The 14,322-nt window shown below is 36.1% G+C and overlaps 1 protein-coding gene across 4 annotated transcripts in view; it reads left to right on the top strand.

The window, feature by feature from the left end:
* The window catches only part of ATP9B (ATPase phospholipid transporting 9B), a 153,955-nt gene that overhangs the window by 31,119 nt on the left and 108,514 nt on the right, over nucleotides 1-14,322 (top strand). For all 4 annotated transcript variants that reach the window (XM_085220099.1, XM_085220097.1, XM_085220098.1 and 1 more), the window contains exons 6-7: nucleotides 4,901-4,959; nucleotides 13,056-13,107. In XM_085220099.1, the coding sequence (XP_085076225.1) occupies nucleotides 4,901-4,959; nucleotides 13,056-13,107 (111 nt within the window). The remainder of the gene's footprint in view (nucleotides 1-4,900; nucleotides 4,960-13,055; nucleotides 13,108-14,322) is intronic.

The raw sequence follows: 14,322 nt of genomic DNA, 5'->3' as shown, positions 1-14,322 counted from the left end.
ATCTCAGATAACTATTTTTATCAGTAATTTTCAATACAATAACAAATAATTACAGAATTTTGGTGATACTCTGTAAGTGAAGAAATCGGTTAGACTTTCCTAGGCTACAGGCTAATGGTTTAGAGAAAGAAGGCTTTGTTACTTGTGAGTGAACAAACTTGATACTGATTTAATTAAAAGCCTGAAAATCAATGCCTCTCTTTAGAGTTGCTTTTCAGAGTGGAACTGTACTTCATACTTCTGTAACATCTTGTGTTTTCCCCTCAATGATTCTATGACTTTTGTAGATTTTATAGTCTTTTCTTTGAAATAGATATTTTTCCACCTCAAAAATGGAGAAATTGACATAGAGAAGTTAAGCAAGTTGCCTTGCTCAAATGAATGGCTCAATAGGAAAAATACAAGTTATCACTTGTAGTTGCTTACTTGAGGGAAAATAAACTCCTGTTACTTGAATTGTGGTTAATTACTTGTATTAAAGTAGTATATGTAGACTGATTGATCAGTTAAAATCTTCTTACATGGCATTGCAGTGCATTAAAACCAGGACTACTTTGACTATTCGATGGTGTTGCCGTTCTGTGGAGTCATTTTGGGCCTGAGGTACTCCCCAGACATTTTAAAATAAACATTTTATGACTGCTGTGTTGCTAGTATAAGAAGTAATGGCTTTTTAAGTGATACAAGATCTTGCATTAGTGTTTGTTCTTATCAGCAAGTCAACTTTTTAATAATATGAACAACTGCTATAATAAGGATAAAATCAAGTGTGAAAGCTAGTATGCTTCCTTTAAAATCTGAGCACTGAGAAATATTTTAGGGAGCTAGAGAAACATGAACAATTTCTTTCACTTTTAAATTCTGTTCATACTGTGCTCCTAAAATGCTACATTACTGAGGTTTTTATCTCAGTTGACCTTTTTTTAATTTCAAAGTGTTCTCCGTTAAGAAGCGTTCAGTATTAAGTCATTTATACCTGAGTTATCTGCAACTTTAAAATCAGATTTTTATCAGAATGCCCCAATAATTACTGTAATACTGTAGTTAACTAAAATCTGTATTAGAACTTCTTACAATGCAACTTCAGCTCTTCTAGTACAGGTCATTCTTATGCTTCTTAAAATGTACTGCATTTAGAAGAATGTATTTCTGAATCCAGAGGGAGGGAAGATTTAGGTTGGATGTCAGGGGGTAGTTCTTTACAGAGAGAATGGTGAGGTGCTGGAACAGCTGCCCAGAGAGGCTGTGGATGCCCCATCTCTTGGGGTGTTCAAGGCCAGGTTGGATGGGGCCCTGGGCAGCCTGGTCTGGTATTAAATGGGGAGATTGATGGCCCTGCATGTGGCAGGGGGGTTGGAGATTCATGATCCTTGAGGTCCCTTCCAACCCTGGCCACTCTGTAGAGAAATGTTAGGTCATTATTGCTTGCAGTATTTCAAACCTGCAGTTTGTTCCTGGTATTTAGATCATTTGGAGCACATACGTTTTCTTTAAAGCATTGTATCAATTTAATCTGGTTGATCAGGGAAGCTCTAAGCAACAGCAAGAAAACTTAGAGTTTAATTTAAAAGAGAGTTTCAAAAAGAAGCTGGAAGAGAGGAAATGTCAGCTGTGAAGCGTCTCTGGAGTTTTAAATTAGTGGTTTAAAGCTGATCTCAGTTTGCTATGTAAAATGGAGTTTGAAGGAAGGACTTGACAGCATTTGCACTGAAAAAATCATCATCACTGTAACTTAATGAAGTCTTTCTTTCAGTTCCCCATTATATTACATGTACTCTAATTATGTTGACTGTTGAAGCTAATATATACTAGATAAAACTTTGATGTGGTTTACCCCTGACTAAACAGAGCTTGGTATTTACTGGTTAGAAACAATCTCTGTTGCAAGTTCAAAAAGCATTCTTTTCAGACAGTACTCAAGATACAGTGTGTAAGATGAGCAATTTGAAATTATTTTCAAGGTCTCTCAGAAGTGCCTGTTCTTTCAGGAGTTTTTCTACTCAAAGAAATGCTCATTAATAAACTCCTTTCTAATACACATAATACCTTATTCTATTTACTTCATTTCTTAAATTACGTGAAATACACAGCACATGTGAGAAGTGTATTAGGTTTTTTCAAATAATTTCAGCGCTTGTCAGAAGACTATCTTGAAAGCATAATGAATCACTACAGATGTTCCAGTATTCCAATTCTGCATAATTCTGTTTGTAGCTTTAGGCAAAAGCCTTGCACCTCGGTGGACTATGAAGTTTGGATGTGCAGCCGCTTCTGATTGCTTTGGATGTTATTAATAATTACACAGGTGGTGAAGAGTGTCTTGCTACTGAGATGTTTCTAATGAAAAAATAGTTAGCAAGAATAGTTTATGAAGCAAATAACGTTGTGAGTTTTTTCTCTAAATGCATCTTTACTAATTTGTATTTTAATATTCTCTGAAATGTTATCTCATTTTCCCTTTTTTCTGATGTAGAGGAGAGCATTAGTTGCCAGCTTTTCAAAATCTAAAGTTACTTTTTTAATTACTGCCACACTTAACCATTTAGTTTTAGTGGATGTGTCCTGTTGTTCAGATTCATAGTAGAAATAATTCTTATGTCATAAGCTTCCGTATTTATAGAGATAACCAGACTCTTCCAACAAGATACATAAGTGTACTATAAAGAAGGTGTTCCAAAGTGTCAGTCACTAGAAAACTGTCTATTAAGGAAATTTTTCTATTTGTAATGTGAAATTCCCCAAATTATAGGCTGAGTACAAGCAAAGATGATGTCTAGGTTCCTGCTGGTATATCTTGTCCTTGGAGTCTTTGCTGCTTTAGAGTGCCACAAATGAAAGTTCTACTTTGTCATCCAAAAGTTAGTCTGTTTTGGTCTTTACTTTAGATGCTGTTAGAACATGACTGGAGATTTCAGTTGTTTGATTTGATAAAATTGCTGTTAGTTTCATTTGGTTAATACTGCTGTATAGCTTTAGTCACATTTGACTGTATAGGTGGCATAGTTGAGATGCAACACAGAGTAAGTACTTGGATTTTTGTCTAGTAGGAAATTCCCAGGAGATAAATTGATAACAAAATAGATGCTGTTCACCTCTAGTCAAAACTTGGGACTTGTTGGAAGCCTGTGAATTCCCTTTATAGTTAGGCAGTCTAAATATGTTGACTTGTGAGATTGACACTAACCTGATTCCTGCTCCAGTTACTCCTGTAGAACACTCATATTTCTTGCTACTGCTTTTATAATCAGCAGTTCTGCTGTTCTGATCACCATCACAGTTGGGTTATGATGAGACTGGGAGTCAGACTGAAGATATGATTGGTAATATATTAAAGAGTGAGAAGCAGGGATGTGTTTGGCAACTAAAAAAAACTGGATTGTTTCAAAGGATTTTCAGAGACAAATACTGGCTTTCCAAAATAGCTATGCAGATAGGCTAAAACAATAGATCTGATCTCCACTGACATTGTTTCCCTATGTTGGAAATGCTAATGTTATGGAAAGCATACTGAAAATTAGATAAATTATAGGAATAAATTCATTAAGTAAACTAAAGCTTCTAGTTTTGCATTAAATGTCATTTAAGTTATTTTCTCTTTAATCGTAAGATACATTCAGTCAAAGGTAGTAAAATGTAGGAATTTTGTGAAAGTAAGTGCCAGATCTCTCTTCATTGAGAGGTACAGTGAGGATTTGGGGTCTATCTTAGTTTCATTTCTACCTCCTAGGAATGAGAAATGACAGAATGTACATTAATCTGCAATTCATAGTACTGCCTACTACTGATTGCTGCTTCTGCAGTGCTTCTGTGGGTCCTCTCTTCTGTAATCCATTCAGTTTGATTTTTAATTCCTTAAGAGTCTGTGTTTTGACATGCTAACAAGACTTCCACTGCTTCTGATGGGAAAAGATTTCGTATGGATGTACATTTCAGCTCATCAGGCTGTGTGTGTGTATATATACATGTAAAAAAGTGTGTGTGTATGTTTACAGCCTGAGTGAACACATCTGAATTTACTACTACTTTTGTATCTTGGAAGAGGATGACTGGTACCTTGTTTATAGGGTTATTTTTTTATTTTATTGTTTTTTAACTCAGGGAAGCACTGCTTCCTGAATTTGTAGCAAGGACCTAAGACTAGAAATCCTCAACTCTAGTGAGATCAACAATAGCACATTTTGGGCAGAAGCTTAACCTCTCCTCAATCTTTCAGATAATAATACTAAGATTTAAATGTCATAAAAAGTATTCACTTCCCTACAGAAAATGCAGAAGTAAAATTGACATGTGCCATCTGTTTTTAAATGAGTTGTTCACAGCAGTTACTGAATGGGCAGCAAGTGAAAACTCTCAGATTTTGTTATTTTAATTTCCTAAAATGAAGTATTCAGGCATTTTTTCTGACTTACAACTTACCTCTTTTCTACTGTGATTTCCAACAAGGCTCAGGCAGTACTGGTTGTCGATGATGTCTGTGACTGAGTAAAGCTACCTGCTGGTCAAAGCCCAGTTATCAACAACTTACGTGTAAGATGCTTTGTGACTAGGCCTAGTCACTTCTGACATGTCATAGGGGGTGCATAGCAGGTGACACGAAATCATTTTTTCCAGTTCTATAACTCAATTATTGCTATTGTTTATCAGACTTCAGTGTCTCTCCAATACTATTACAGTAGCTAATTGCCTAGAAAACTAAACACTTTCAAAACCTCATAATTAATTATCCCTTTAGAGATTACATCTATTTATTAGTATGTTCTTCAAATATCAATTCTGTATAAATTGTAACTTTTTCACCAAACAATAATATCTTGAAGTACATCTTGCATTTATATTTTTATGACTCTTTGTAATCAACCTAGGCAGGCATTAATATTCTTTTTTTTTTTTTTCTTTTAAGGTAAAGTGCAAGTTAAGAGTTCAGACATACAAGTTGGAGACCTCATCATAGTGGAAAAGGTTGATACTTTTAAAATATATTTTAGAGACTAAAGATTATTAATGTGCTAATTATCTTCCGGAGAGAAGTATATTGAGGTACTTATCTGTGAAGTACTAAGTAAGTAATATTTTAGTTTGAGTCTTATTTGATAAACTTGAAGTCTCTTTTTGGGTTTAATTATAAGCTTAATTGGATGTAAGCCCTTATATCTTATAAATTGGAATATGCTTAAATTTAACTAGTGAAAGGCGTGCAGAATGATATTCTTTGGCTTGTGCTCTCCTAGGTGGGTGTGCTAAGTTGACTGACTACCAATACCTTTCTTCTGGTACCTTCCTTCAAATCTTTTTTTTTGATGTCTGAAGCCTTCTAGGATAAGTTATGTGCATATCTGTGTTCTTAAAAAAGGGAGTGGAGGGGAATCGTTCAAGTTACTTTGATTATAGATGGTGGATGAGAGCTGTGAACTTTCTTTCCTTTAGGTTAGTATCATAGTAAAGACAGTGTTGCTTACTTCAGTTGCTTTGTTTTAGGAAGTGATCTAGGCAAAACTCATCTGTAAAGAGATCTTAATGCAAGCGCTGGTTTTCCTATAATAAGAAAATATCCTTATAGGTTAGGTGTGGAATTTATATTCGCTATCAAACCATGCTGTAGGAGGCTAAGAAGCTGTTGTAACCTTGAAGTTGACTTATTTTTCTTGTTTAAAAAAAAAAAAAAAATTGCATAAATTTATTTCAGAAGAATGACTTAATTTCTTAGTGCCAACAAGTGATTCTAATTTTGCTCTGTAAAAAAGATGTAATCCCTCAATCCTAGAAAGTTACTTCTGGTTGAAGTTTGTGTCCTTGTATGCAGTTTTGTTTGAGGTGTTGCATGGCAAGTTGTAGATAGGCAGAAGAATGTGGAACCTCGTCAGTCTGCATGGGATTATTACTATTTAGTAAATGACTTTTTATTAAAGGAAAAAGCCTTGAGCAGATATGCTCCCCTCATGATTCATTTTATATCTGTTTTGGTTGTAAATATCCTTCCTTTTTCTTAGAGAATTTAAAGAACTCATGAATTGTTCTAGTCTTTGTTCAGCCACATATGAGAAAACCCTTGTTTGTTTTGGGGAAAACTACTGTTTTCTTTCTTCCTCTGTAGTTACTACTAAGTCCTGCCCACATTCCCTCCCCTCCCAGCCCTCACTACACCTTTTATCTGCTGCCTGTACCTGATGTCTTGTTGGGACCCTCTGAGCAGCATTTACTAGCATGGACAAGATTAATATTTACAGATATACAGGATGGGCATGCCTTGTCTTTTACTTTGCTATCTTAGTCATCACTTCAACCTATTCCAGATATTCTTCAGGACACTTAAAGCAAGTATTTATTTATTTTGATTTTTATTAAGAAAACTTTTAGACTTGCTTTAGTCTTTAAACCTGGAATTAATTAGTTATGCTGCATTAGGGAAGTTTATAGTGGTGGCAAAGATAATACACTTTCCCTGAAACGTACCAAGATTCATCCACCTGTTGAATTATACTAGAATTTGGGAAACTGGGATTAATTTGGGGATAAATCTGTCTTGTTTGAGGTAGAGTATTAGCATTTATTTAATCATTGTTTACAGCAACTTATACCTTGTGATGTGGGTACCTGAAGTTTATAATGTAAAAGTAATGTTAAGGATTTAGGGAATTAGTAGGTATAGTTCCTTTTAATGAGGGTTTTACTTGAGCATCTTGTTGACATATATGCAATTACTTGTCTGTTATACTTCAGCCACAAGCTCCTTCCTGTCCCCAAGACAGTTTTTTTTCCTGTTTTTGCTTTTGGTTTGTGTGAGTACCTTAAACTAATGAAATTAAATGTTTTTTAATTCTATTTAGAAGTGTATTTTGCTAGGGTAAGCACTTTTCAATTTCATAGTATGACTCTTAAGCCGAAGAACCAGTCAGGAGTGAAATGTTCAATTGCTCACTCTAATGGCAAAGAAACAAGTTAACGTTGTATTTGATTAGAAGATGCATCAACAGCATTTCTTCAGTGAAATTAATGACTCATTTGAGCTGGAGATCCATATGTTAACTAGCGACTGCATCACAAATACTAATAACTGAAAAGCTTTTTTGTGTTTGATCTTTTGAATATCCTCTGATTTCTTTTTTTGATAAATTTGGAATCAATTCTAAGCGATTGCAATGTAGTTGAAACAATTTAGCTCTGAGTAAATTGTATCTCTAGTTTCAAGTAAAAATTTTGTAATGTGATAATACTAGGTCAGGAGAATGCCTCAAAAAGTTAAAGTATTATCAATTTTTAAAGGTTGGAAGCCATTTTAACATTCCCCCTCCTCTTGCTGTAAGCAGGCATGCTGCTTCCTGGTCCTCTTTTTCGGTACATTATTTTTCTATGAAAGCATGGGTGTGCAGAGATTTAAGATAAGTGGAAGAGTTGATGAGTTGTTATTTAGTTACTGTAGATTTTTGACTGGAACAAATTTCAGATCATAGGAGGAGAATATATCAGATTTGCTTTTTAATAAGTGATATATTAGTAGCACATTGATAACAGCTGTTTTAAAATGTGAAGCAGTAAAGCTTCATCTTACTTTAAAAGCTTCTCTTAGATAAAGGGGCACAGAACTTTTTTTCCTTAATCTCAAGTGTAAAGTGAAATATAACCAGCATTTGTAAAGACTGTTAACATACACAGCATGAAAATGCAGAAAACAACTGCAGAGTGCCATTTCTAACTCAGAAGTAAGTGTGGATATTTTAGTCAATGAGAAAAGTACATGGTTCATAATAAATGGATAATATAAAACAGTAAATGCAAAATCTTGATGGTCTTGTAGCTTAAGAGCAGTTGTAGGGGAATTGGAGGAATGAGTATGGAGCTGCAGAAGTTCATATTAATGAAGATTTTGTAACAATAACATGAGAAATGAAGAATACCACTGCTAGACTCTTCCATATTTTTTCACATGAGGCATGTGGTCTTTTCTGCAAGGAAGGGTGGATGCATTAGTGGATTTCCTTGTTTTTCACTATGACTAGTGTTCTTAGGTTGGAGGTGGAGCTTCTGAAAGAAGCCCAGAAGCTGGAGAAGCACTTGGCTTCCACTAACTATTGTCTTGTCATTGGCCTCTAGAAAAGAATCTGTAAATCCGCAGCATAGGCCAACACTAAGGGAAATGGGAACACACCTGTCTTGGAGCTCTAATTCTGCTCAGACTGAAAAACATAGCATTATCATAGGTTTTATGACTTGTATATTCAGACTTTACTGTAATCAATAAACATTTCTAGGTTTATCTGCTTGGTAATTGAGATTACGTAGTTTCTTCATGGATTTCTGAATGTTTGAAGTCGTACGTGTTGTCATTTTAACTTGTCTCATTTTTGATAAACGTGACACGAGGATTAACATGATTAACATTTTGCTACTGCTGTTTGTGGCAGTGTATAACAAAACTTAATTTTCTCCATAATGAGGTTTGTTAAGGATTTTTGTAGCGTGCTTGCCATCTGTTTTGTGTAGTCAATCTTTTATAGACTAGGTATCAGATACTTGCAAGGAGATCTTTGCTTTGCAGTGTCAGCAATAATAGTGACATTTTTTCATCTAATACTCACATGGAATCTTTCTACCTACTTCCAAAATACAGAAAACCTGTTGGAAAAAAAGACGTGTCAGTCATAAACCGTTTCTTTTCTTACAGATAAGGTAAACACAGTACCATTCCTAGCCTTACTTACATGGAAGAATGCATTCAAATTCTTTAATGCATTTGCTCTACAGGAAGAAAAAAATAAGTAGAGAGAACCCATTTAAAAGACAAAATCAAGGTGTACGTTTTCTTCTAAAATGTGACAAATGGTCATGTCACTAATTGGACAATGCTCGGTTTTGTGAGATATTAAGACCTGAGTCTTGAAAAACTCACCCGATGCTCAGTGTCTATGTGCTGAATGTGAAACATGCTTTCTTCATTGAATCTGATAATGGCTTTTAAAACACGGTAACTCATTCTGATTATTAGAACTTCTATTTAATTCTGTATTGGATTGCTACGCTGTTACTTTTCCAAAATTTTAAGACTATTGGTCAAGTTTTTTAGCCTGTTTAGAAGTAACTGAAGTTTGTAGGCATGAAGCCAGTAACCTGAAACTCGTATAATGGATTTATGTCAGAGCTGGCAGGGAGGCTGTAAAAATGTATAGTTAATCTATATGAAGGCAGTTTATCTGGTTAATTGTTATTGTCATTTAATTAAATATTTAATTGTGAACTTGCATTTTCCCCATCCTTTTTGTTTGTTGTTTTAGGGCTAATTTGCACACAATATATAGTGAGGGTACCCTTTGTCTTGCACTATTTTTCTCAAATATGAATATGAAACATTTCTGGTTGAATCTGTGCTTGTGAAGTATAATAAATGTGAGTGGTCTTCTGTCGTAACGTAAGATAGTAAATACACTGTACCAGCTCCAGTTGCACGTGACCAGCATCTTTAAGGGGAATGCTGTTGACATACAGACAAGCATACAAATTGTTACCTGTTTGTGCTTTTGCAGTGACTGAGAATTGCTGCAAACGATGATATACCTGTTCATAAAAGCATGTAATTTTAAGGTACAACTAGAATTTTTTTTTTGCTGACCATGTAGGGTCTTCAGATTAAAAAAAAAAAAAAAAAAATGCATCCTATTTTTGAGTCTTGCTCAATTTTCCATTTTCTTGTTTGCTTGAGATACCTCCTGTTTCCTGGCTTAGCCTTTCCATAGCCTATCTCAGAATCGGTAGAAGAAACCATTTTAGTTCCATTTCTGAACCAGCTTCCCTCAAAGGTGAGCCTCTGTAAAATAAAACCTGAGATTTATTTTGCTAACATTATTCTAAATGATGCTGATGTGACAGCATGGTGCTCTGAAAAATGTTTCTTTGTAGGAATTGAAAACTTTGCCTAATGTTAGAACATCTTAAAGTATCTTGGATATTTTATGGTCAGAAGTAATATTATTAGTGTGATTACTCAAGAACTAAGGCAAAGGTTAAACTACAGCACCTTGCATGGGTCACTCTGAAAGTAATGCCTCCTATTTATTTCCATGGAAACTACAACAAATGCAAATAATGCAATAACAGTATTTGATAGAACAAATTCACAGCTACAAACTACCACTGTTCAATGCATTCGCCACCATTACTAATGGATTTTTGTTGTTGGGATTTGTAGAGATGGGGTCAGGAATGCAAAGGCCCAACTGGAACTAGACTTTGCAAGTGGTGCAGAGAAAAAACAAGAAACACTTCTACGGATCCATCAACCAGAAAAGGAAAGTCCAAGAAGGCACACCCCTCGGGGCCATCAAGCACTACAGGCAGGCTGGTAACAAAGGACAAGCAGAAGGCTGAGGTACTCAACAGCTTTTTTGCCTCAGTCTTCACCAGCATCTGTTCTTCACACATCCCTCAGGTGGAGGAGTTGGAAGTTGGGGGCTGAGGGGCAGTGATCATCCCACAGTAAGCAGAGATCAGGCTTGTGACCGCCTGAGGATCCTGAACACCCATAAGTCTATGGGACCCAATGAGATGCAGTCCAGAGTCCTAAGGGAGGAGGCTGATGTCGTTGCTAAGGCACTCACAGTGACATTTGAAAAATCACGGCAGTAACGTGAAGTCCCCTGTGTCTGGAAAAAAGGCCGTGTTGTACCTGTTTTTAACGTGGGTAGGAAGGATGACCTAGGGAACTACTGACTTCTCAGCTTCACTTCTGTGCTGGGGAATATCATGGAAGAGATCCTCCTGGAAGCTGTGCTAAGGCACGTGGAAGAGAGAGGTGACACAGGAAAGCCAGTGTGGTTTCATCAAGAGCAAGTCCTGTCTGATCAATGTTGCAGCCTTCTACAGTGGTGTTACTGCGTCAGTGGGAGAGGGAAGAGCCACCTATGTCCTCTGCTTGGATTTCAGGAAGGCCTTTGACACAGGTCCCCACAACATCCTTCTCTCATGGGAAGATGAGTGATTGTTTGATGGCTGGACAATTAAATTGACAAGGAAATGGGTGCAAGACCTTATCCAGAGACAAGTGGTCAGTGGCTCAATGTCTGGGTGGAGGCCAATGATGAGTGCCACCCTTAAGGAATCAGGACTGGGGCTGATGCTCTTTGCTGTTTTCATCGGTGATATCAGTGTTGGGATCTAGTATGCTTTCAGCAAGTTTTAGGATGACACTAAGCTGCACTGTGTTGTCAAAATGCTGGCAGGGTGGGATAGCATCTTGAGACACCTAGACAGACTTAGGCAGTGGGCCCTGAAGAATTTCATGACATTCAGCACACGCAGGTACAAGGTCTCGCATCTAAGTTACAGCAACCCCTGCTATCAGTATGAGCTGGGGGATGAAAGGATTGAGCACAGTCCTTTTGAAGAGGGCTCAAGATGTGGTAAGTTGGACGTGAGCCAGCCCTGTGACCTCACAGCCCATGAAATTAACCATGTCCTGGACTACATCAAAAGAAGAGTGGCCAGTATGTTGTGGGAGGTGATCCTGCTCCCTCTGCTTTGCACTGGTGAGACTACACCTAGAGAGTACTATGTCCAGATGCAGTGTCCTCAGTACAGGGTGGTCTTGGACCTGTTGGAGTGAGTCCAGTGGAGGGCCTCAAAAATGATCCGAGAAATGGAACGCCTTCCTTATGAGGACAGGTTGAGAGAACTGGGGCTGTTCAGGCTGGAGAAGAGAGAGTTCTGGAAGACCTGAGAGTGGCCTTTCAGTATCTAAATGGGGGCTGTAAGAAAGAAGGGGCAGACTCTTCCCTCTCTCGGGAGCTGTTCAGTGTCAAGACAGTCAGTCTTTGTGCTACCTGTAGATGTCACTGTTCATAGCAGGGGAATTTGACTAGATGACCTTTAAATGTTCCCTCCAACTCAAATAATTTTGTGATTTCCCAATGGGATGAGTATGTTAGAGCTGCTACACGCCGTACGTGTTTCAATTGCTATCACAGAAAAGTGTAATTGGTTCAGACTTTTGTGGGGGTATTACAAAGATGTATCTTCTGCTTTGATACAGTGAATCAACTCATTCTGATTAGAATCACTCAGTAAAATTTACAGGCAGGATTCTATATATATACTGTGTTGGTGACTTGAGATGTTCCATTGTTTCATGCTTTGAATTGAAATTTTCAGGCTAGCTTGATTCCTGACTGCTTGAAACCCGTCTGTGCTGCTGTTTCTTCTCTGAAGTATATAACTAAAGTTTTCTATAGCTTGTAGTTTATGCAGAATATAGAGCTACAGCTGAATTACACAGCATTAATTTTCCAGTTTGATTATAATTAAAATGCAAAATAATAAGTTTTGAGATGCTTATATATTAAATATCTTAACTTCTTGAGTTGGTAAGTTCTATAAGCTTTTTAAGGCTAAAATCCGTGAGGTTCATGTATGCCATATGATGGGCTTTGTCAGCTACATATGTATTTTCCTTTCTACTCTTTCTTCAAGCAGACATTTGAGCTCTTCAAAAATAAAAAATGAACCTTAGTCTATTCAATTTTGTCTTTGCAAAGGAGAAGTTTGTAAATATGTGAAATTGGAAAACATTGCTTTGTGTCTTGAATTTTCCTCTCTGTATTTGTTTGTATGTTGGGAAAGAGGATGCCTGGAAAAAGTTGATAAATACTGCATATACAGCTTAAATGCTGAGATGTTTGAAATTTCACTGTTTACTTTTTTTCTGCTAACTATCAGGGTTTTGCTCAATAGAATATTACTTTTAGCATTTCAGTGATATATATCCAGTGATTGATAGTCTTGATGCGCTGTTTTTAGTTATGAAAAGACCAGTCTAGGTCTTCGGATATTTATGATTCACTTATAAAGAACATCTGAAAGGATTAGATGTCGTTTGCTTATTGTATAATTTTTTGAAAATATTGATTTCTGAATTGCTAATACTGAATATAAAGTGCTTTGATAAATCCTATTTTAATTGAGTTTCAATCCAAGTTTGACCTTTTGGTGACAGAATCTTACTGGACATTTGATTGGAATTCTCTTTTTTCCTATTTAGAATAAAATGTACTTTTTTCTTCCTCTCTCCTCAGAATCAACGAATCCCATCTGACATGGTTTTTCTCAGAACATCAGAAAAAACTGGTATGTTTTGATAATTCAGGTTGGCTACATGATAACTTGGTCACTGTAGTAATATTCTATATTGTGCATTATGGTCAAATAAATTAATGGCAGGAAATCCACATTTGTCAGATTAATGGGGAGTGAGGGGCAGGAGTGTATATATCTGAGAAAAATAGTATGCGTGGACTTAAAACTGGGAAATCTTACTGTGAATTGTGAATGTGAGGCCTATAGAGATGCATTCTTTTAAATAGATGATTGATACAACAATAAGTAATGCAAATATCAAGTCTAGTTCAGTATACTTTAAAACAATATTTGTCTAATATAATGACTTAGTATTTTTGGATATTGTTGCAATACATTAAATGTCACTTGATTTGATTTTCAGTTAATGGAAAAGAACTGAAACAATATCCCACTGATGTGATTAAAATTACTTTAGATATGTATTAAAGTGATCTAAAAAAAAATTAGGATAACTTTTTTTTTTTCCCTTTTGAAGTGATACTTCGTCTTTGGGCAGTCAAATACATAGAACCTTACACAACCCTGCAAAAACAGCAAACAAACAACAACAACAACAAAAAACAGCCCAAAAAAAAACCCAAACACTTTTCCTGAGTGAGGGGAAGGAAAGAACTTCTCATTAATTTTGTTTCTCCCTGTATGGTGATAAGAGTACTCCTGAACTCTGAACATACATCTCCTTTACATGAGCCCTATAAATTACAACTATTTTGATTAAAGTTTGCAAGTGACTATGGGATAGTCCCTATGTAACTCAAAAAACAAACAAACAAACAAAAAAAAGCCTCAAAGACTTTGCCTTCTTTACATTGCTATGTCATGAAGAGCTGTCTGATATTTGTTGGACAGCGCTAACTTTCACATAGTTAATAGCTGTGATATTCCTAAACCTTGTGTTAGGAGTACTTTGATGTTTTACTGTGCCATTAGGGTTCTATTTCAGAAATCATTTGCAAGAAAAGTAAAATGCTTGATTTGCCAACAGAACACTACTGGAGCTACATATTCACTAGAAGAATTTGCTACAAGTACTATGCAATCACTGTCTTAGTTATGATTTTGAGGTGATTGATTGTTAGGTGCACCAGATTATGTTTAACTGGTCTGGACCAGCAGTGTTATCTAATAGTATATGTAATCTTAATCCTGTTAACTATCCTCTGTTTCGGAATGCACAATGTACTAAATTTCATAATGCTTTTG

This window comes from Meleagris gallopavo, chromosome 3 (assembly GCF_905368555.1).
Source record: "Meleagris gallopavo chromosome 3, MGAL_WU_HG_1.1, whole genome shotgun sequence".
Classification (NCBI taxonomy): Eukaryota; Metazoa; Chordata; class Aves; order Galliformes; family Phasianidae; genus Meleagris; species Meleagris gallopavo.
This window is presented reverse-complemented; position numbering and strand designations above follow the sequence as displayed.